General features: G+C 45.8%; 1 protein-coding gene across 2 annotated transcripts in view; it reads left to right on the forward strand.

The window, feature by feature from the left end:
• Positions 1-252: 252 nt before the first annotated feature.
• The window catches only part of LOC140104438 (metabotropic glutamate receptor 2-like), a 30225-nt gene continuing 5798 nt past the window's right edge, over positions 253-24679 (forward strand). Inside the window, exons 1-3 of one of the 2 annotated variants that reach the window (XM_072127980.1) lie at positions 253-510; positions 16882-17939; positions 18344-18500. In XM_072127980.1, the coding sequence (XP_071984081.1) occupies positions 402-510; positions 16882-17939; positions 18344-18500 (1324 nt within the window). In that variant the 5' untranslated portion in view covers positions 253-401. The remainder of the gene's footprint in view (positions 511-16881; positions 17940-18343; positions 18501-24679) is intronic. The other variant, XM_072127981.1, reaches the window with a different exon arrangement.

A 24679-nucleotide genomic window follows, 5' to 3' on the forward strand; every position in this document is an offset into this window, starting at 1 on the left:
GGATCATGGAACTTGTAGTTTCCAGTGCCAGCCATCTTGGTGATAACTTTAGAGAGGCAATAAAATTTTGTGAATCATAAAATCAAACTATTAAAGCTCCATTTTGTGACTAATGACATTAAGTTTTGCTACATTCATTTATTTATAGCATTATGGGTTTTTGTATCAGATGTTCATATTCCCGGAATACCCCTTTAACCAGCATGCCATGGTGACCTGTGTGGAGGGAGTGGTTCTGCTTGTACTACCTCATGTGCGCCACTGACCAGTATATCCAGCATAGAACCGTCTGTCTTCTCCTGCAGACCTGGAGCCATCTGTGAGAAAAAAACTCAATCACCCTTCTCTCCCCCCCTCTCTGAATCCTGGAAGACTGGCGATAGAACGAAGGATTCAGAGCGATGCACCTTGTCAGTGTGTCCAGGGGCATCAGGAGTGCACACTGGAGTCTGAGCTGTCTGGCCTTTGCTCAAATGCTTGGGCTGTACTTGGGTGAGGACACTGTGCAAGGTATGTGGGGTTTGCACAGTAACTGAGTGATCTAGGGTCTAGGATCAACTCACTGGCCCTGCTGAGCAGATTGATGGCTGCAGCTACTAACACATGAGGGGCTCCCCTCACAACAGAGTCTAACCGGGCCTAATAGTGGGCCACTGGGGAGGCCACCACGTTCCTGGGCTAAGACACCTGTGGCCTAGATACTCAGTGCAAAATAAAACAAAAGGTCTGGTTCAGTGGGATGTGCCTAGGGCCGGGGTAGACAGGATTTGCCAGCTTAGGGCTATGGAATGCATCAACTGCCTCCTGACTAAGGGCAAATGGGGAAGAGGCAATTCAGTCAGAAAGGGGCAACATCAGGCTGGAGGCAGCAGACCTTATCCCAGGCTGCAGGAGCTGGCCAGTCCTAGAAACATGTGAAGAGGCTTAGGTCCTCAGGACAGGGGCATATTCTGGACTGCCAGCTTTCTTCCCTCTGTCAGGTGTCTGCCTGTGGCTGAGAAGCAGTAGCCTAGGAAGACCACCTTCTCCTGGCAGTACTGGAGTTTGTCTCTGGGAACTTTGCAACCCTTCTGGAACAGAAAACACATAAGGTGAATAAATGCATCCTGGCAAATCTGTAACATGCAGGCATAGAAACAGTAGGTCATCCACATACTGTAAAAGGAGAACATCCAGTAAGGGGCTAGTCTGCCAGTCTACTCCCTATAGGCCCGTGTAGTATGGAGTACTGGCTGGGGGAGTTTTACCCCCCCCCCCCTTGTGGGAATCTGCATCAGTTATACTGGAATACTGAACTGGTACAGGCAAATAGATACTGTTAATCTTCATGCAGGGGCACAGAGAGGAAAACATTTGCCAAATCAATAACAGTGAATAATATGTCACTCCCGGGGACTGCTGCCAGTGTGGGACACTCATTGGCAGCTTGGAGATCATGGACCATCCTACATGTATCCGGCTGTTCTTTCTGGGTCTTTTTCTTGACTGCTAATGGGTTAAAATCAACACTGGGCTAGCAGGGGAGAGTTTGGAGGGGGAAGAGTTTGACAATGAAAGAATCTCTCTGGGGGGATGTACTTGCTGACGTCCTCATTAGTTACCGCTCCCCTATTAGAATATGGCCACCCACTTTAGTCACCTCAGTAATGTCTCCTCCAAGCAAGTGGAAGCACGCCCCCTTGAGCTGGGCTCGTCCGGGATCGAAACTTTTGTCAGTCTTACTTTCGCGTGGTCTGTGAAACTACCAACCCTGATCTCTGTTTCCCTCTGGCTTTCAGTCACAGTCTTATCAGTCCCTGTGTACGCAAGTCTGGTAGAGTCCGCTTTATCTCATCCAGTCATTTAGGATTCTCTTAACCATCTATAAACTTCTGGCCAGACTCCAATGTCTCAACAAAATCCAGGTACACTTATGCTGTTATTTTATTTTATTTTTTTTTTTTTTAGTCATAAAAGTCATCACAAGCAAGTTCCCTCTGCCGCCCCCCTCTTTGTAAACTTGCACTTGCAAAGTCACTGTCTGTTCTCTCCTAAGCACAACACGGAACGCTTCAAGGCCAGTTCTCAGACACAGATTACAAGCAGCTATGGAGAAATTTAGCCGTCAAGGAATAAAATCTCTTTTTCTCAATTCTCTCCACATCAAAATCTTTGAAATGTCACTTATCGTCTGTCACTTTCTCAATGGGCACTCTAAAGGATTCCTGTCACTCTGTCCTGGTCGGTGCGTCAAAGTCAGAGGCTCTAAGTGTCTGTCCAAATCTGATCAAGTTTTTTTTTTTTTTTACAATCATCAGATCCTCTAACACATCCCAAAATTTTCAAACCTTCACTACTACTTTTCTTTTCAGCACATGCTACCAGCCCTTCTGTCCCATTATATCAACTTGCACTTTTCCATCAGAACATTTCATATACCCGTATAATACTTCCGCTTTTTCTGAACCACCTGTTCCTCGCACTTCTGACCATCCTTCATCCTGCAATGCCCTGGCTTTGCTGTTAGGATCTGTTTCCACACTGAAGGCTGCAGCCTTCCCTTTGAGGGCAAATCAACATACTTGTATAACCTTCCACAATTACTAACATGCTTCTTTCCTTCCCTCTTCTCAACAAGTTTAACTGCAGTCTCTGCCCCCTCCGGGTGTGGGTGAGCTTTCTTAAATACACCCAACATCATGTTCCATTTGAGATACACGTCGGTGTAGCTACTCACTCGACGCAGGGGTCCCGGCTCACCGTCGTGTGTCAGTAAAATAACAAAATCCCTACACTAACAGAACCTTAAACCCTGACCACACACACGTTAGGGCGCCTCCCACAAGCCGTACTTCCCTCGGTATCTCGGCCAGCACGGTCTCCTAGTGAGCCAATGCTATTACCCGGTCTCTAAACCAGACCACCTTAATTCTCTCCCCTTCTCCTACATAAAACAGTAAAACTCCCGGACATGTATTCTGTGACTAATACCCAGTGTTCCAGGAACAGAGGATGCCAATCTGTATTATTCTAAGTCTGCAAACTTTCTCCCGATCTTCTATAGGAGGGGGCAGAGAATCTATACGTCACTGTGAAATTTCAACTTTTACTTTCTCCCGAGATGTCCGACTCGTGGTGAGGCGTGGTGATTTCCATTGACACACAATAAGGATATGTCACTATAGAGATCAGTTCTAAGCGTGGCTCAGTGATCACCGTTAAGTCAGTCTCACCACTCAGACAATTAGCCCTTAGACCCGAAGAGCATCGGAGCCTACTAACGTATTCCACAGCAATGGTCACAAGTCCAACACATATATAATATGCATTAACTTGCCCTGACTCTATGAAGCCGCGGTCCTCTATTGGTGTGGACAAGCGTTCGTCCCCCGTCCTCTGGCTCGGGTCCTTGGGTGAACGGTATCAGCTAGCCACGCCCCATGTTGGGCGCCAATTGTGAGGGCCGTAAATTGAAAATACCCTCTTCTCTCAGGCAATCCAAATTAGGGGAGCATGTGTGCACATAGTAAGAAAAGACAGACTCAAGTTCTGTTTTAGTCTTAGCTCATGCTCTTAACTCGCCATGCAGGAAAGAGAACTGAACTCACTTTTATTTCCTGATACACAACTTTTTATATTTATACAAAGAGGCGTGGTTACATACATTAGAATCATTACAATTGGTGATAGCTAAGCATGTATGTCTGGCCCCCGACCCCTGCTGATTGGCCCTCAAAGCTAGACCTTGGTTGCTATGCCAGGGGAATTTCCAGTCATCGTTGTCTACAGTAAATCGACCGTTGGTCAGGATCATAGTATCATAGTATATAAGGCTGGAAAAAGACACATGTCCATCAAGTCCAACCTTTAAGAATTAAATAAATGTTTTATCCCCATAACCCGTGATATTTTTTCTCTCCAGGAAGGCATCCAGGCCTCTCTTGAACATGTACATAGAGTCCGCTTTAACAACCTCCTGCGGCAGAGAGTTCCACAGTCTCACTGCTCTTACAGTAAAGAACCTTTGTCTATGTTGATGGTACAATCGCCTCTCCTCTAGGCGTAGAGGATGTCCCCTTGTCCTGGTCACAGGCCTAGGTATAAAAAGATCTTTGGAGAGATCCTTGTACTGTCCGTTCAGGTATTTGTACATTGTAATGAGGTCTCCCCTCAGTCGTCTTTTTTCTAAACTGAATAATCCCAAATTTTGTAATCTGGGTAAAGACAGTTGAGAAGGCGACATTCAGTAAATTGGCCCTTTTCTCATCTCCTTCCACCATGACCCCCATGTTATTTCTAAGGGGAACCACACTCTCTGTTTTTAGTTTCTTATCATTTATATACTTGAAAAATAATTTTGGATTATTTTTGCTCTCCCTGGCAATATTTCTCTCAGCCTTTATCTGCTTTTTACAGGATTTATTTTTCTCTCTATAATCCTGTAATTCCTCACGTTTTAGCACCTTAAATGCTTTATCTTTCTCGCTTATTGCTTTCCTTACAAGACTAGTTAGCCACATAGGCTTTTTCTTGTTCCTCTTATGCTTTTTCCTATAAGGTATGTGTTTCTCACAGGACTTTTTCAGAATATATGAGAAAAAGTCCCATTTTTTTTTGGGGGGGGGGCTTTAGAGAACATTATCCCAGTCTATGCCTTTAAGGTCTTCCCTTAGTTGCTGAAAATTTGCCCTCCTGAAGTTTAGAGTGTTGGTTGCCCCTTCCCTAACGCTCTTAGTAAAGCGTAATACAAAATCAATGATATTATGATCACTATTCCCCAGGTTCCCCCCAACCTGTAGTTTTGATACCCTATCAGGTCTGTTGGTAAGGATAAGGTCCAGCAGTGCCCCCCCTCTTGTTGGCTCCAGGACTAGCTGCGACAGGTAATTGTCTTTTGTTGTTGACAAGAACCTGCTGCCTTTGAAGGACCTGCAGGTTTCTGCCCCCCCCCAGTCAATATCTGGGTAATTGAAGTCCCCCATGATAAGTACTTCACCATGCTTTGAAGCCGCATCCATTTCACTTATCAGCATTTCCTCTGCTGCCTCCATTATATTTGGAGCCTTATAACAGGATGCCGGTGCTATTCTTAAGAAACTTCTGCTTTTTGATCATAAGACTTGAGTTTCGCTGACAAAGCTATATATCTGGTTAAAACTGGTTTAAGGGAAAAGCTCTGTATTTCATAACAAACAGAGTACAAAAATATATAGTGCAAAGAGCACATGTATACAATAATAAAGCATGTGATTATTATAGACATATACAGGCCGTCCCCGAGTTACATACAAGATAGGTTCTGTAGGTTTGTTCTTAAGTTGAGTTTGTATGTAAGTCGGAACTGTATATTTTATCATTGTAACCCCAGCCAGAACTTTTTTGGTCTCTGTGACAATTGGATTTTAAAAATGTTGGGTTGTCATAAGAATCAATATTAACACTAAAGCTTCATTACAGACACCTGTGATAACTGTTACAGCTGATCATTGTAGCCTAGGACTAAAGCACAGGAAATTACCAATATCCAGAGGTCCGTTTGTAACTATGGGTCGTATGTAAGTCGAGTGTTCTTAAGAAGGGGACCGCCTGTAATCATTATCATCTTGACCCTCACCGAAGCAAGAAGGACGTCATTGTAATATAGAAATTTGTGTAGAGCATGAAATTCTGAAGTTACTATTCTGCAGTAGATAACTGAGCCTTGGGTCTGTCACACAACAACCTTCAATGTTGGCGGAACTAGAATCAAGTGACATGAGGTATATACAAATACCGGGTTACACTGGAAAAAAAAAAGAATAACGAGTTAGACGCCGGTCGTGTTCTGTTAGCAAACAATATAGTTTGTTGAATTCTTAATGGTTGTTATGGAAGTCAAATGCAAACAAGTTTTCCAGGATGAGACAAGGAGAACATTGCATCCTAGACCCTTGCAAGGCAGCTCCCTGAACACCAAGCATGACTTTTAGGAAGCCTAATGACATGATGTGGGATTGAAGCCAAACCAGTTTATTTATTCCAGAAGGAACAGATTCCCAGCTGTAGACAGCGATGTTTCCATGTCTTTGTATCTTGTCATTACAGTGTAGGGAACTGGTCTAGCTGAGTGAGAGGCTTCCTTACGGAGATTTTGTCAATTAATGCTGTCTACCAGGCATGTGGTAAAGTCTCTGTAAGAAAGACTCTTACTTCCTGACCCTAGTCAAAAGCCTCTAACTCACATAAACCAGTTCCCTACACTGTACTGAAGAGATGCAACGAGTTCAAAACAGCGCTGTCTACAGATGGGAATCTGTTCCTTCTGGAATACATATCCTAGTTTGACTTTAATTCCACATCATGTCATTAGGCTTCCTAAAAGTCGTGCTTGATGTTAAGGGCGCCGCCTTAAACGGTCCCAAACAGGTATGGTTTTCCATGTCACTAAACTTATTTGCATATTTTCCAGAATCCTCTATTGGAGCATCAATGCCTATAAGTCACTACACGCCTGCAAGGAAGCCTTAATTGGCAAAGTCTCTGCATGGTAGTCATAAGAATTCTCATAGGCAAGTTTTATTTTCCCAAAAGAGAATGAAATAATAAACTTGTTCTCTTATAAAAGTCTAATTCTTAATTGACTGTTACTGGAATGCATGACATAGCACAGAGTTGTGGGAACTGTGTTGGTATTCACCGCCATTTTTGGAAAGATTAATGGAACATGGACTGTATGTATCTCTCCAACTATGGAAGCCTATGAGGGTTGAAAAAGCTTCATCAGCAAGATAAATGTTTTCCCTGGCAAAGGGCAAGTGTCCTTTCTGCAGAAAAAGTCTAGTTAAGGACTTACAGTACAGTAACAAGATATTTTGGCCAAAATATGGGTCATTTCTAGAGATGAGCGAACATACTCGTCCGAGCTTGATGCTCGTTCGAGCATTAGCGTACTCGAAACTGCTCGTTGCTCGGACGAATACTTCGCCCGCTCGAGAAAATGGCAGCTCCCGCCGTTTTGCTTTTTGGCGGCCAGAAACAAAGCCAATCACAAGCCAGGAGACTCTGCACTCCACCCAGCATGACGTGGTACCCTTACACGTCGATAGCAGTGGTTGGCTGGCCAGATCAGGTGACCCTGGGATAGACTAGCCGCTGCCCGCGCTGCTCAGATCATTCTGTGTCTGGATGCCGCTAGGGAGAGAGCTGCTGCTGGTCAGGGAAAGCGTTAGGCTGTTCTATTAGCTTACTGTTAGGCAGGAGTGATTCTACAACAACCCAACAGCCCTTCTTAGGGCTACAATAACGTTCTACTTTTTTTTTTTTTATTTGCAGCTAGTACCATATTGTGAGGAATTTGCTGGGAGACTTGCTACCGTTGTGTTTAGCTCTTAGTGACACAGATATCCACCTCAAACACCAAAGTGGGAAAATTTATTAGGGGTTTGATTTCAATTAGGCACAGTCTGCCAGTTTCTTTTTATTTTACGTTTATTTTTTCATAACTCAGTGTCATCTCATCTGGCATAGTAGTGTGCTTTAATACTTGGCTAGAAAATAGCCAAAGGAGAATGCAAACGGCTTACTTACGCCTACAGTAGCGTTATATATATTTGATTTCTGGTTGATCTGCTGGTGGCTGTACTTGCTGCAGTGCATATACTAGCCAATTGTCAGGAATTTGGAGTAAGACTTGCGACCGCTGGGTTTAGCGCTTAGTGACGCACATATCCATCGCAAAGACCGAAGTGGGAAAATTTATTAGGGGTTTGATTTCAATTAGGCACAGTCTGCCAGTTTCTTTTTATTTTACGTTTATTTTTTCATAACTCAGCGTCATCTCATCTGGCATAGCAGTGTGCTTTCATACTTGGCTAGAAAATAGCCATAGCAATAGGATAGCATTGTTTGGCTTTAAAAACTAAAAAACACAAAAAAAACCCCAAAAAAACTAAAAAACACAAAAAAAAGTTAAAAAAAATTAAAGTTATAACTTTCATTTTCAAAATGTTTAACCGAGGGCTAGGGGTAGAGGACGAGGGCGGGGACGTGGGCGTCCAACTACTGCAGGGGTCAGAGGCCGTGGTCCTGGGCGGGGTGAGACACAACCTGCTGATGAGGGAGCAGGGGAACGCCGCAGAGCTACACTCCCTAGGTTCATGTCTGAAGTTACTGGGACTCGTGGTAGAGCACTGTTGAGGCCAGAACAGTGCGAGCAGGTGATGTCGTGGATTGCCGACAATGCTTCGAGCAATTTGTCCACCAGTCAGTCTTCCACGCAGTCCACCCATGTCACCGAAATTGGCACTCCTCCAGCTCCTGCACCTCAGCCTCCTCCCCCCCAGTCTGCCCCCTCCCAGGAAAATTTGGCATTTGAACCGGCATACTCTGAGGAACTGTTTTCTGGACCCTTCCCACAGTCACAAACCACTTGTCCGGTTGCTGCTGAGCAATTTTCCGATGCCCAGGTTTTCCACCAGTCGCAGTCTGTGGGTGATGATGACCTTCTTGATGTAGTGGAAGAAGTGTGTAAAGAGGTGTCCGACGATGAGGAGACACGGTTGTCAGACAGTGGTGAAGTTGTTGTCAGGGCAGGAAGTCCGAGGGGGGAGCAGACTGAGGGATCGGAGGATGATGAGGTGACAGACCCAAGCTGGGTTGAGAGGCCGGGTGAACACAGTGCTTCTGAGACGGAGGAGAGTCCTATAGCAGAACAGGTTGGAAGAGGCAGTGGTGGGGCCAGACGGAGAGGCAGGGCCAGAGCAGGTGCATCAGAGCCAAATGTGTCACGTAGTGAAGCTCCCGTGGCGAGGGCTCCTGCGGCGAGGGCTAGATTTTCAGAAGTCTGGAGGTTCTTTAAGGAAACACCGGATGACCGACGGACTGTGGTGTGCAACCTTTGCCAAACCAGGATCAGCAGGGGTTCCACCACTACTAGCTTAACTACCACCAGTATGCGCAGGCATATGAATGCTAAACACCCCACTCAGTGGCACCAAGCCCGTTCACCTCCGGCCGTGCACATCACTGCTCCTTCCCCTGTGTCATCTGCTAGTCAGCCCCCTGCCCAGGACCCTGGCACAAAAACCCCATCGTCGCCTCCACGATCCTCCACAGCATCCACCAGCGTTCAGCTCTCCATACCCCAGACGCTGGAGCGGAAACGCAAATATAGTGCAACCCACCCGCACGCCCAAGCCCTTAATGTCCACATCTCCAGATTGCTTAGCCTGGAGATGCTGCCCTATAGGCTAGTAGAGACCGAGGCCTTTCGCAACCTCATGGCGGCGGCCGCCCCTCGGTATTCGGTCCCCAGCCGCCACTACTTTTCCCGATGTGCCGTCCCAGCCCTGCACCAGCACGTGTCAGACAACATCATCCGTGCCCTGACCAACGCCGTTTCTGACAAGGTCCACCTGACCACGGACACGTGGACGAGTGCTGCCGGGCAGGGCCACTATATATCGCTGACGGCACATTGGGTTAACTTGGTGGAGGCTGGGACCGAGTCTGACCCTGCGGCTGGTCATATACTGCCGACGCCGAGGATTGCAGGGCCTACCTCGGTCCAGGTCTTTCAGGCCTACTATGCCTCCTCCTCCTCCCACCCCTCCTCCACCTCCTCCTCCGAATTACCATCCGTGGGCACGGCGCCATCAGTCGGTAGCTCTAGGCACAGCAGCAGTGCCGTCGCTAAGCGACAGCAGGCGGTGCTCAAACTGCTGAGCCGAGGCGATAAAAGGCACACCGCCCAAGAACTATTACAGGGCATCACGGCGCAGACTGATCTGTGGCTGGCACCGCTGAACCTGAAGCCAGGCATGGTTGTGTGTGACAACGGCCGTAACCTGGTGGCGGCTCTGCAACTCGGCAGACTGACACATGTGCCATGCCTGGCCCATGTGTTAAATCTGATAGTTCAGCGTTTCCTCAAGACATACCCCAATCTGTCTGATTTGCTCACGAAGGTGCGCCGCATCTGTGCGCATTTCAGGAAGTCCAGCACAGATGCTGCCACTCTCAGGGCAGCGCAGCGCCGCCTCCAACTGCCCACTCACCGACTGTTGTGCGACGTGCCCACGAGGTGGAATTCAACATTATCCATGTTATCCAGAGTTTACCAGCAGCGCAGAGCGATTGTAGACTGCCAGATGTCAACTTCCACCAGAACTGGTAGTCAGGTCAGTCAGCTTCCTCAAGTCTACAATGAGGAGTGGACGTGGATGTCTGATATCTGTCAGGTGCTGAGTAACTTTGAGGAATCAACACAGATGGTCAGTGGCGATGCCGCCATCATCAGTCTCACCATCCCGCTGCTTGGCCTGTTGAAAAACTCTCTGGTCAGCATGAAGTCGGAAGCTTTGCGCTCGTCACAAGAGACGGGGGAAGAAGATTCCCTTGTTGATAGCCAAAGCACCCTCAGGTCTGTTTCTCAGCGCATATCGGAGGAGGTGGAGGAGGATGAGGAGGAAGAGGAGGAGAATGTTGGCGAGACACAAGAGGGGAGCATTGCTCAGACCTTCACTGTTCAGCGTGTATGGGCAGAAGAAGAGGAGTTGGAGGAGTTGGAGGAGGAGGAGATGGACAGTCAGGCCAGTGAGGGGAGTGAATTCTTGAGAGTTGGGACTCTGGCGCATATGGCAGATTTCATGCTAGGCTGCCTATCCCGTGACCCTCGAGTTCAAAGAATTTATTCCAGCACCGATTACTGGGTATTCACTCTCCTGGACCCACGGTACAAGCAAAATCTTTCCACTCTTATCCCTGGAGAGGAAAGGAGTGTGAGAATGCATGAATACCAGCAGGCCCTGGTGCACAAGCTGAAACAGTATTTCCCAGAGTGCGTAGTTCTGCGGGACAAGTAGCGAGGGAGAGTAGGCGAGCTGGCAGCTTGTCCAGCACTGGCAAGGGTACGCTTTACAAGGCTTTTGCCAGCTTTATGTCACCCCAGCAAGACACTGTCACCTGTCCCCAGTCTCGGCAGAGTAGGGCTGATCTTTACAGAAAGATGGTGAGGGAGTACGTAGCTGACCATACCATCGTCCTAAATGATCACACAGCTCCCTACAACTACTGGGTTTCAAAGCTGGACATGTGGCACGAACTGGCGCTGTACGCCTTGGAGGTTCTTGCCTGCCATGCCGCTAGCGTCTTGTCCGAGCGGGTTTTCAGTGCAGCTGGTGGCATCATCACCGATAAGCGTACACGCCTGTCGACTGACAGCGCTGACAGGCTGACGCTTATTAAGATGAATAAAGCCTGGATTTCTCATAATTTCCAATCTCCACCAGGTGAAGGAAGCTCAACCTGAATAATTTATGCACTCCTCCTCCTCCTCATTTTCCTCCTTCTCCTCCTCTTTGTACACTAAAGCAGAGGAAACTGGCTATTTTTTGACAGGGCCCACTGGCTCTAGCTATAGTACTTTATGCATTTAATTTTTCTGGAGGGCCACCTACCCGGTCCTCTGTTTTAAACAATTTTTGGGAGTGCCACATACAGGCACTCAATCTATTTCATTTTTCTGGAGGGCCACCTACCTGCTCCTCTGGTTTGAAAACTTTTTTGGACTGCCACATACAGGCACTATCCAAATTAAATTGTCTCCATAGCAGCCTCCACACGTTGTCTCCATTGCTACCTCCAAAAGTCGTCCATATAGCTGCCTCCATACATCGTCCCCTTATCAAACGAGGTGTGTCAGGCAGAAATTTGGGTTGTTTTCATGGATTCCACATCAAAGTTGTTAACTTTGTCGCCACCCTGCTGTGTTATCCACAAAATATACTGGCAAACTTTTATTATTTACCAATATTATTTCAGCGCTTCTTGCGCATCTGTTTACATTCCCCTCACCCGCCATATCCTAAACTTATAAGAACGCTACTACACTTGATCTTATACAAAAGGTTCTCTTAGAAGTGCTGTTTGGGGAGTAGCCTAGAGACAGGGGCTTGGATTGGCGAAAGCTCGCCTGGCAGCGGAGCGCCAGCTCCATGCGCATCATGCGCTTCTTGCGCATCTGTTTACATTCCCCTCACCCGCCATATCCTAAACTTATAAGAACGCTACTACACTTGATCTTATACAAAAGGTTCTCTTAGAAGTGCTGTTTGGGGAGTAGCCTAGAGACAGGGGCTTGGATTGGCGAAAGCTCGCCTGGCAGCGGAGCGCCAGCTCCATGCGCATCATGCGCTTCTTGCGCATCTGTTTACATTCCCTTCACCCGCCATATCCCAAACTTATAAGAACGCTACTACACTTAACTTGGTGCAGGCTGGGACCGAGTCTGACCCTGGTGCTGGTCATATACTGCCGACGCAGAGGATTGCGGGGCCTACCTCGGTCCAGGTCTCAAAGGCCTACTATACATCCTCCTCCTCCCACCCCTCCTCCACCTCCTCCTCCTCCTCCGAATTACCATCCGTGGGCATGGCGCCATCAGTCGGTAGCTCTAGGCACAGCAGCAGTGCCGTCGCTAAGCGACAGCAGGCGGTGCTCAAACTGCTGAGCCGAGGCGATAAAAGGCACACCGCCCAAGAGCTATTACAGGGCATTCCACATCAAACTTGTTAACTTTGTCGCCACCCTGCTGTGTAATCCACAAAATATACTGGCAAACTTTTATCATTTACCGATATTATTTCAGCGCTTCTTGCGCATCTGTTTACATTCCCCTCACCCGCCATATCCCAAACTTATAAGAACGCTACTACACTTGATCTTATACAAAAATTTCTTAGAAGTGCTGTTTGGGGAGTAGCCTAGAGACAGGGGCTTGGATTGGCGAAAGCTCGCCTGGCAGCGGAGCGCCAGCTCCATGCGCATCATGCGCTTCTTGCGCATCTGTTTACATTCCCCTCACCCGCCATATCCCAAACTTATAAGAACGCTACTACACTTGATCTTATACAAAAGGTTCTTAGAAGTGCTGTTTGGGGAGTAGCCTAGAGACAGGGGCTTGGATTGGCGAAAGCTTGCCTGGAAGCGGAGCGCCAGCTCCATCCCAAGATCCAACTAACATAGTTTTAACTGCAGCACCTTTAATCTACTACTAGTTCACTGCCTCCATAATAATAATAATAATTATCTTTATTTATATAGCGCCATTTTATTCCGTAGCGCTTTACAAATCATAGGAAACAAATACAAATGTAATGTAACAGAGCACAACATTTGTATGGAACAACAGGAGTGAGGTCCCTGCTCGCCAGAGCTTACGGTTTATGAAGATGATGGGGTAACACGAGGTAAAAGAATATTTAATGGTCAAGCCATTCTTCTTAGGGAATAGAACAAAATATAATAAATGGAATTGCTGTCGCTTGAACCACTCAGCCGTCATCTTATATACCAGGTCCAGGGTGAATGGGACTGTAGAGAAGTCTGGTGCCTGTTGGTTGCTGGATAACAGATGGGAGGACGACACAGGACGGGTTAGTAGAAGAGTTAAAACTTCATGCAGTTAATGAGTGTTATAGGCTTGCCTAAAGAAATGGGTTTTAAGAGCACGTTTGAAACTTTGGAGGTTAGGTATTAGTCTGATAGTCCGGGGCAGAGCATTCCATAGAATTGGTGCAGCTCTAGAGAAGTCTTGGAGACGCGAGTGGGAGGTCCGCACTAGGGTAGAGGTTAATCTAAGATCACTGGCGGATCTGAGAGCACGGGTTGGGCGATAGACTGAGATAAGAGAGGAGAGGTAGGGGGGTGCAGCATTATACAGAGCTTTATGGATGAGGGTTGTTATTTTAAACTGTATTCGAAAGGAGACTGGCAGCCAGTGCAGCGACTGGCATGAACTGTAGGCATACATGGTCCCCTTATCAAACGAGCTGTGTCAGGCAGAATTTTGGGTTGTTTTCATGGCTTCCACAACAAACTTGTTAACTTTGTCGCCACCCTGCTGTGTAATCCACAAAATATACTGGCAATCTTTTATCATTTACCGATATTATTTCAGCGCTTCTTGCGCATCTGTTTACATTCCCCTCACCCGCCATATCCTAAACTTATAAGAACGCTACTACACTTGATCTTATACAAAAGGTTCTTAGAAGTGCTGTTTGGGGAGTAGCCTAGAGACAGGGGCTTGGATTGGCGAAAGCTCGCCTGGCAGCGGAGCGCCAGCTCCATGCCAAGATCCAACTAACATAGTTTTAACTGCAGCACCTTTAATCTACTACTAGTTCACTGCCTCCATACATCGTCCCCTTAGCAAACGAGCTGTGTCAGGCAGAATTTTGGGTTGTTTTCATGGCTTCCATGTTAACTTTGTCGCCACCCTGCTGTGTAATCCACAAAATATACTGGCAAACTTTTATCATGTACCGATATTATTTGAGCGCTTCTTGCTCACCTCCTTTGGTTCCTCTCTGCCACCCATTGGTTTGAAGCCTGAGTCCATTTAGGGTATGTCGCCATGCCACTCTCTAGCCTGCTGCCGCTGCCTCTGCATTCCATCCCCTATAGTGTCAGGGTCAATTATTGGATGTTTTACATGCTATCTAGCTTCATTCTGTCACTCTGTCATGGCCATGCTGTTGCCCATAGTTTTGGCATAATGGTGCGATTAAGCAGCCTCAGAGGCATCCATGCATGCTGCCCCTGCTGTTTCCTGTCCATTTCCGTGGTGTTTCCATCCTTTTCTGAGGTTCCCAGGTGTTTGGCCAAGCTTCCCTGTGCAGAGCCTTGGTCCCCTTGAAAAATGCTCGAGTCTCCCATTGACTTCAATGGGGCTCGTTATTCGAGACGAGCACTTGAGCATCGGGAAAAGTTCGTCTCGAATAACGAGTACCCGAGAGTACCCGAGCATTTTAGTGCTCGCTCATCTCTAGTCATTTCTCAACAGAAAAGGATAAATCTTTAAGTTTGTCTTAAGCTGTTATAAAATTACAATTGAAATCCTGGGCCTGATTGTCTTTTGGGTATTTAGTGTCAGTGATTTTGCTTTTAGAACTTTGCACTTTTATCCTGAAAGCCACTTTTTAGTATAGCTGCTTGTTTTTTGAAAGTGGCCTCTAAAGTTCAATTTTTCCTTAGCTTTTACTTACTGTAAGATAAATTGCTGATCCATTTCTGGAAATGTGCAGAGCTTGACCATAAATATGACTCCTGCAGTTGGACTCACATACAATGGCGCCATTCTGGTTCCCATCACGGTTCCGGGTTGTTGGTGGTAGAGGAGCCATATGTAAAATATTTGGTTTGCAGATGAAGAAACTCTAAGAAAAATTCAGTGAGTCAAGTTCAATATTTAAATGTTTCTCAAAATAGAAGTTAACTCTCTCCAATCACTTTTGTGGTTGAATAATAGAAGAATGAAAAGGGCACATCTACTGTGAGGCGAGTTGAGAATCTCACCTCAGGTGGCGCGCCCCCTGCTGGACGAGGGGAAGGCGTTGTGCGCCCGCCTATCCATGCTACCGCCCGCCAGTCCGCCTATGCTGCTGCTGGAACCCCCACACGTGCTGCCGTCCACCTGACCGCCCACCCATGCCGCCGCCCAGGCTGACACACACCCCTGCATGCTGGCTGGCCGCCACATCCACCTGAGCACCTGTCTGGTGGGGCCCCCCTCCCGGTTCGGTCCGCTCCCTCTGTCCCTTTCAACTCCACTCCCCCCCCCCTCACCTCCACTCCCTCTGTGCCGTTCGTCTCCGTTCCACTCCCTCCCTCCGCCCCCCCCCCTCTCCTCCACTCCGCTCCTCCCTCCCCACCCTCCGCCACCGGTGCTGTATGCATTCCTGGAGAATAAAAGAAAGTAAAGTAAGTTTATCTGTGTATATGTATGTGCATTTGTATGTGATGTGTATATGCATGCGTACATGTATGTGATGTGTGTATGTAATGTGTATATGTATATGTATGCATTTTATACTACATGGTGGTACGCTGTATGCATTTTATACTACATGGCGGTATGCTGTATGCATTTTATACTACATGGCGATATTCTGTGTGCATTTTATACTACATGGCGGTACGCTGTATGCATTTTATACTACATGGCGGCACGCTGTATGTATTTTATACTATATGGCGGTACACTGTATGCATTTTATACTACATGGTGGTACGCTGTATGCATTTTATACTACATGGTGATGTTCTGTATGCATTTTATACTAAATGGCAATATGCTGTATGCATTTTATACTACATGGCGATATTCTGTATGCATTTTATACTACATGGCGGTATGCTGTGTGCATTTTATACTACATGGTGGTACGCTGTATGCATTTTATACTACATGGCGGTATGCTGTATGCATTTTATACTACATGGCGATATTCTGTATGCATTTTATACGACATGGCGGTACTCTGTGTGCATTTTATACTACATGGTGGTACGCTGTATGCATTTTATACTACATGGCGGTATGCTGTATGCATTTTATACTACATAGCGATATTCCATATGCATTTTATACCACATGTGGGACGCTGTATGCATTTTATACTACATAACGGTACGCTGTATTCCTTTAATACTACATGGCGGCATGCTGCATGCATTTAATGCTACATGGTGGTACTCTGTATGCATTTTATACTACATGGTGGTACTCTGTATGCATTTTGCATTGCTTTATTTTCACACCAAACCAATATGATGGCTCTGGTCCTGACTCTCCCTGATATATTACATATATGGGCGGGGGGGGGCGTCTCCCTGAGAATGAATCTACATAAAGTGTTAAATATATCAATGTAGGTTAAACACTGATTACTGTAGATGCTTAATTGCTGTGTTTTTAACGAGCTCGGGCTTCTCCAGCCATACATTGCCTCTATAACTAGACTGGACATTGTTGGGGGGATGATAGGAAGCAGATGAGACTTTACAGCGGATAATGTGATGTATTAGACTCTACAGTATCTATAATATCTTCTATAACTGCACATTGTGTTTCCTCCTCAGCTCCGTTCAGTCCTCTGGATGTAGAATACACTGTGAGATTTGATGAGGATGGTAAAGGACCTGCGAGATACAACATCTTCACCATCCAGGAGATCCATGGGCGTAACCAGTACCAGCAGATTGGATCCTGGGCAGAGAAGCTGACACTCAATACCAGTCACAGCATCTGGGAAAATGAAACAGTGCCTGAATCCCGGTGTAGTGAACCTTGTCAAGTACATCAAAAGAGGGAAATTGTCCTGGGGAATCCTTGCTGCTGGGTTTGTATTGAGTGTGAAGAAAATGAGGTTGTAATAAATGAGACCACATGTAAAGCCTGTGACCCCGGGTACCGGCCCAACACAGACCACAATAACTGCTCCAAGCTTCCTGTAGATTACATCCGGTGGGGGGATGGACTGGCTATCGGATCGCTCTGTTTCTCCGGCCTGGGAATACTTTCCACCATCTTTGTGGGCGGAGTCCTGTTATGGAATAACAACACCCCAATAGTGAAGGCCTCGGGACGAGAGTTCTGTTACATCCTGCTGAGTGGAGTCCTGCTCCTCTATATCATGACTTTTATCTTCATTGCTCGTCCTTCTGTTGTCATCTGTGGTCTCCGACGCCTGGGACTTGCCACATCATTCGCTATTTGTTATTCTGCCTTATTGACCAAGACCAATCGTATCACCCGCATCTTCAACAGCGCCCAGAAGGGGATTGCACCGCCGCGTTACATCAGCCTGGCGTCCCAGCTGTCTATCTGCCTGGCCCTCATCACCTGCCAGATCCTGGGGCTGATGATATGGCTGATTGTAGACCCGGGTGACATTGAGTCTGTATCTTCAGATAAACCACTAGTGATACTGAAGTGTAAATCAGGAGACATGAGGATACTGCTCTCCCTGGTGTACAATGTTCTCCTCATTCTCCTCTGCACAGTCTACGCCTTCAAGACCCGCAAGTATCCGGAAAACTTCAATGAAGCCAAATGTATTGGATTCACCATGTACACCACCTGCATAATCTGGTTGGCCTCCCTGCCCGTCTTCTATGTCACCTCTGATGACCCCGAGGTAAAATTAAAAAATAAAAAACATTACTTGGAACTATTATGGAAAGTTTTAGCTTGGAGTCCCACACAACTTCTCTTCGTATCCCTCTGTTCCTCCATTCCGCTTTAGTAAGCCAATTGAGTAGCACTAGATGTGAGTAGATTTTTACTGTCATAGTTTTAAAATAAAGGAGAACCAAGAACCAAGTTGTACACTCATCCTCTGTGGTCTCCATACTGTAAGGGGCTGTAGTGAGGACCCTCTATGATGACATTGTATCTCTTGTATCTCCTGCAGGTTCAGGTCACCGCTCTCTGCGCCTCCATCAGTCCCTGCAGTCTTGTCATCCTCTGTGGTCTCCATACTGTAAGGGGCTGTAGTGAGGACCCTCTATGATGACATTGTGTCTCTTGTATCTCCTGCAGGTTCAGGTCACCGCTCTCTGCACCTCCATCAGTCTATGCGGTCTTGTTATACTCGGAGGTCTATTTGTGCCCAAACTTTACATCATCTTCTGTCACCCGGAGAAGAATGTAAAGTGCAATTCTCTAAAAGGCGGCAGTCACAAAGAGATGTCACTTGGTGAGTTTCATGGTGATCCATTTCATGGTTATTATTATTATTTTAGAGCGGCATTATTGCCATGCTGCTGTACAATCAGTAAGGGGGGTCACATACATTACAAAATAACAAGTAGAAATACAAAACTACAGTGATGAGGAGACAAGCAGAAGGAGGACCTGCCCATGAGGGCTCACAATCTATATGGGGGGATAGAGACATGAGGTGAGGGAGCAGAGCAGTTATCGTGTCTTGTAGATCCTTTCAGGTTATATTTGGAAAGTGGGGGACAGAGAAGAGCGGATGGTAATAGAGTGAAGCTGAAGGTCCTGTGAGGAGCAGGGATTACGCGTGGGACAGTATTGAGGTCAGAGATATATGGGGAGCAGGGTGTGGGCGGCTTTGTAAGTCATGGTTAGTATTTTATACTAAATTCGCTGTGCGAGGTGTAACCAGCCGAGAGACTGGCAGAGAGGAAAAGCGAGGAGAATGGAGGAGACAAATGGATGAGCCAGGCAGCAGAGTTTAGGATTGGAAAGATGTTAGAGAGTTATCTGAGAGATAGATGACCAACAGAAGCGGTATGACGTGAGCGTGCCACTCACCACTACTCCTGGCTACGAGACCAGCCAGCTACACGTAATTGGGAGTCGGAGTCCCGGCACGAGATTGGGCTGCCCCGCCGCTGACTGTGTGAAGAGGCGTTGTGGCGCTGGGTCTGGAGGACACGTACCTCAGCCTGAAAAATAGAAAGAGACACAGGCGGCGCCCCTAGTGCAATAGGTAACTTATGATAGTGATGAGATGGTAAAGATATCTGCTCACCTGGAGACACCTTGTGTCTAAAGAGTTTAGAGCAGATATTCGGTGTTCCGTTTTTTCTTGGATAGTGGTTGGTAGGGTATGCAGCGTCTTCCCAGAGTCCGGTACAGAATTGTACCGGATAGGGAATCACGTGGATATAGAGTTTGTAAAAAACCTGGGTTGGTACAAGACGCGCTGCCCGAATAGTTCCGACACAGGTAGTTAGGTTCAAGGTTAGATTTTATTCGTATGGTAAAAAGGACTACGCGTTTCGGGGGTGGTCTACCCCCTTCATCAGGTCCGTGGTGAATACTTATGCGCCAAGATGAACAAAGTTGGGCTATATGTGAGAGCCCAAAAGCAGGTGGAGGACGGTTTGTCCGGGGCTGGAGATGAAATGCTTGCTTCTGGCGCGAAAAGAAGCCAGAAGCAAGCATTTCATCTCCAGCCCCGGACAAACCGTCCTCCACCTGCTTTTGGGCTCTCACATATAGCCCAACTTTGTTCATCTTGGCGCATAAGTATTCACCACGGACCTGATGAAGGGGGTAGACCACCCCCGAAACGTGTAGTCCTTTTTACCATACGAATAAAATCTAACCTTGAACCTCACTACCTGTGTCGGACCTATTCGGGCAGCGCGTCTTGTACCAACCCGGGTTTTTTACAAACTCTATATCGACGTACCTCAGCCTGTCCGGGCTGATGGAGAAGCCGAGTAATGGCAGAGAGCCGGGTTGGTCCCTGAGTCGGCGTTTTTGAAGGTGTTGAAATCTAAAACTGATGACTGTGGTCGGTATGTTTTTATTGACACAATACTGGAAGGCCTGAGATGTGTGTTGGCCTTTGTATACATTCCTCCACCTTATTCTCCGGATGTTATTAGACATCTATTTATTTTCATGGAGAACTGCCCGAACTGTCCAGTATTATCCTGTGAAGAATACAACTGTACAATGGATCCTGAGATAGATAGAATATCATGCGACCCCCTGTAGGAAAATAGAAGGAGAGACACCTCTGAAAAAGATCTGTGATAAGGTAGGGTTTCTAGATATATGGAGACAAAAATATCCAAAAAAAATTGCATATTCATGTTTTAGTAAGTCACACAAAGGAATGTCTAGGATAGATCTTGCTTTAGGTAATGGTGTCTGTATGGAACACATAGAAAAAATGACATATGAGCCTAACACTATATCGGATCATTATCTTATAGTACTGGATCTAAGAAATAAGCGAGTGAGTGGGGGAACTGTGTTACCTTTCAGAATTAATGCCCATTGGTTGACAATATTGGACATGGATCAAGTTTTGATGGAGGAGATAGAGGTATTTTGGAAAGAAAATAAGAGAAATATGGACATAAGGATTGTTTGGGACGCATTAAAATCCCATATTCGGGGGTTTCTATATAATAAGATACATTGGGCTAGGAAAACTAAGCTTATTCAGGAAGGAAAGCTAAAAGAGAATATTCAGAAATGCAAGGAAAATTTCAGAGCTACACCAAACGTTGAGAATTTTGAGAAACTGAATATAGCTCATAAGAAACTGTCAGATGAATTAATGGAGAAGGTGGAACACGTTGGCTTCTTTGCAGGATATAGGAAACATTATGAAGGGGGCAAATCAGGTAGGATATTAGCTAAGGTGGTACAAAATCAAGATAACAATCCCGGTATAAATGTAACCAGGACTAGGAAGGGATATCTGACAAATGATAAAAGCATAATTCAGAAGGAGTTCGTAGAATTTTTTTTCGGAGTTATACACTTCAAATACAACACAAGGAGTAGATAAGGTGAAAGAATACCTTGAGGGGATTGAGTTCCCTCAGTTAACCCTCGACCAAAAGGGACAACTGGATGAACAGATTACGGAGAAAGACTTAAAAGAAGCCCTCGGTACCATAGTGGGAAACACCACTCCCGGGTCAGATGGAATACCATTCGAGTTGTATCGTAGATGTGGGAAGGTGCTAATTCCGATTTTAGATGAAGTATTGAGTATTCACTGGAGAAAGAGGGGTTACCGGCCTCGATGAAAGAGGCAATAATTACACTTATTCTTAAGAAAAATAAAGTTAATACAGAGATAGAATCATATCACCCAATATCTTTAATTAACACAGACATTAAAATATATTCTAAAGCCCTTTCTATAAGATTGAAATTGGTCGTGGCGGGGGGTTGATCCACCCGGACCAGTCTGGGTTTCTCCCGGGTAGATATATGTCTAATAATATTAGGAGGGTCTTCGCAGGTATACAGTTGGGCTGGGGGAAGACCCGCTCCATCCTGTCGATTGACGCAGCTAAGGCTTTCGACAGGGTGGAGTGGATCTTCCTCTGGGAAGCGTTGAGGGGATCCGAGTTTGGTATTCAGTTTGTGAAGTATATTCAGTTATTATATTCGGACCCAAAGGCCAAAATTAGAATAGGTCAAGAATTTAACATTTCAAGAGGTACGAGACATGGATGTCCAGTCTCTCCAATTCTGTTTGTGTTGTTCTTGGAACCATTAGCAATTAAGTGTAGGAATGATACAGGTATTTTAGGGTGGAGTTGTAATGGGTCAGAGGATAAAATGTTATTGTATACAGATGACATACTGTGTACAGTAGAACAAACAGAGAAATCTGTCCCGATTATTATGGATACAATAGCAGAATTCAGTAAATGCTCCGGATTAGAAGTAAATTGGAATAAATCTTGTCTTCTTCCATTGGAGGAATTCACTATTAAAAATAGGGGAAATCTGACAGTATTGACCAAAGGAGACGCCATAGAATACCTGGGTATTAAAGTTTCTGTTAATCCGAAGGAATACACTGAAAATAATTTAATGCCACTAATACAGAAGATCCAGAAAAAAATACACGTATGGATGAAATTGCCTCTGTCTCAGTCAGATACGTTAGCATTGGTTAAAATGATCTGGCTACCCCAATTGCTACATGTTATTACAGTTACACCCATATGGATCAGTGGTAAATTTTTTAAAATTATAGAGAGACTTCTGAACGAGTTAATCTGGGGAAGGAAAAGGGTTAGACTCATATTGGAACACCTTTATATGCCAAAAGGAAAGGGAGGCTGGGCATTGCCAAATTTTTTTCTGTATTCTGTGGCTTCTATATTCCAATATTTGCTAGGAGGGAAGGATGATAGAAAAATCAAAGTTAGTGCACAAAGGGCAAATTTGGATTTTAATAATGGGTTTTTTTTTTGGAGTCTGGGGTTTTGAAGTTCACAGAACTAGCACGCATACCAATTTGTAGATGTTTTAGTAAAGTATGGGACTGGGTTAAGAAGCAATATGAGTTGAACTTTAGCATAATATATTCACCATTATGGAATAATTATTACTTAAAAGAGATGCAGCAATTTAAGGGTCGGAAATTCTGGGAAAGTAGGGGTATTGCACAAATCTTCGTGGATGGGAGATTAATGTCGTTCAATATGATTAAGGATTTGCACAATATAGAGGAGAAATATTATTTTCAATATATCCAGTTATACCATAGAGTTAAATTATAAGTAGAAGACACTATTTAAAAGTAGATAGTAGTCACATTGTGGAATTTCTTGGGAAAATAAAGGGGGGGGGTGGAAAACACAATCTAAAATTTATAGATTTATCTCGACAAACTTATATGATTGTTTGTATCCTGGTAGTAAAAAAACGTGGGAAGAAAACATGGGGACTTTATCAGAAATACAATGGGCAAGTATATATCAGAATGCTGGGAGTTTGGCAATGTCAGAAGCCGTTGAGTTAATGCAGATGAAAATTATATATAGATTATACCCCCAAAAACATCAATAGCTTTAAGAGGATACAGACAGAAAAATGTCAAAGATGCCAGGAAGTGAACGCAGATTTTTTGCATATGTTATGGAATTGTAGGTGGGTTTCACAATTCTGGGAGGAAACTCATACAGAGATTTCTGGGCTGAGCGTCCCTAAGTCACCGGATGTGATGGTTCTTGGAAACACCTCAGATATAAAGGGTTCTAGAGACCAAGTGCAATGGTTGGTGTTGCCTCTACAAATAGCAAGATGTATGTTGATATATGGCTGGGAATCGACCCAAATCCCCTCTTACCGGGATTGGGTGAGGGGGGGGGGGTCGGGGGGGGATAGGCATTGCTTAGTTTATTAGCAGAAATATGTATAATAAAGACAGTTGGAAAAAGTAAGAGCCCATATGATTGTTGTAAATCTAGATATATATATTGAAATGGAACTCAGAATTACGCATTGTATGCCTTCATATTGAAGTATAATGCATGGTCTTAGTCTTATATGTCTTTAATTCTGCTTGCTTTTGATGGCTTTGTTAAGGTTGTATGTAATATTTAATAAATAAAGTTTAAAAGAAAAGAAAAAAAAAGAGAGTTATCTGAGAGACCATAGAGAAGAATATTGGAGGAGTCCAAGATGATGAAGACGGGGACTAGTAAATTTGTAGACTCCGGACTGATGAAGGGTCAGATGTGAGAGATGTTCTTGAGATGGAGGCGGCAGGTTGTAGTAAGGGTCTGGATGTGAGGCTTAGAGGATAAGGCAGAGTCAAAGATGACTCCAAGGCAAGTGGACTTTAGGGATCGTGGAGAGTGTGGAGCCATGAATTGTGACGGTGAGGTCTGGAGGGAGGGATGTGTTAGGTGGAGGAAAGATTGTGAGTTGTGTTTTGTCCAAAAACGGGAAGAGTCGAAGGAGGATATGGCTGGAATTTTGGCTCGATGTGAGGAGATATCAGGACCAGAAATATAGATCAGTGTCATCTGCATAGGAGAAGTATTGGAAGCCATGGGACCTAATTAGATAGCCAGAGATGTAAAGGGTGAAGAGCAGGGGTCCCGGGACAGAGATGTAGAGGGTGAAAAGCAGGGGTCCCAGGCCAGAGGTGTAGAGGGTGAAGAGCAGGGGTCCCAGGACAGAGGTGTAGAGGGTGAAGAGCAGGGGTCCCGGGACAGAGATGTTGAGGGTGAAGAGCAGGGGTCCCAGGCCAGAGGTGTAGAGGGTGAAGAGCAGGGGTCCCAGGACAGAGGTGTAGAGGGTGAAGAGCAGGGGTCCCAGGCCAGAGGTGTAGAGGGTGAAGAGCAGGGGTCCCAGGCCAGAGGTGTAGAGGGTGAAGAGCAGGGGTCCCGGGCCAGAGGTATAGAGGGTGAAGAGCAGGGGTCCCAGGCCAGAGGTGTAGAGGGTGAAGAGCAGGGGTCCCAGGACAGAGATGTAGAGGGTGAAGAGCAGGGGTCCCAGGACAGAGGTGTAGAGGGTGAAGAGCAGGGGTCCCGGGACAGAGATGTAGAGGGTGAAAAGCAGGGGTCCCAGGACAGAGATGTAGAGGGTGAAGAGCAGGGGTCCCGGGCCAGAGGTGTAGAGGGTGAA

The sequence above is a fragment of the Engystomops pustulosus genome, chromosome 10, assembly GCF_040894005.1.
Source record: "Engystomops pustulosus chromosome 10, aEngPut4.maternal, whole genome shotgun sequence".
Taxonomy (NCBI): domain Eukaryota; kingdom Metazoa; phylum Chordata; class Amphibia; order Anura; family Leptodactylidae; genus Engystomops; species Engystomops pustulosus.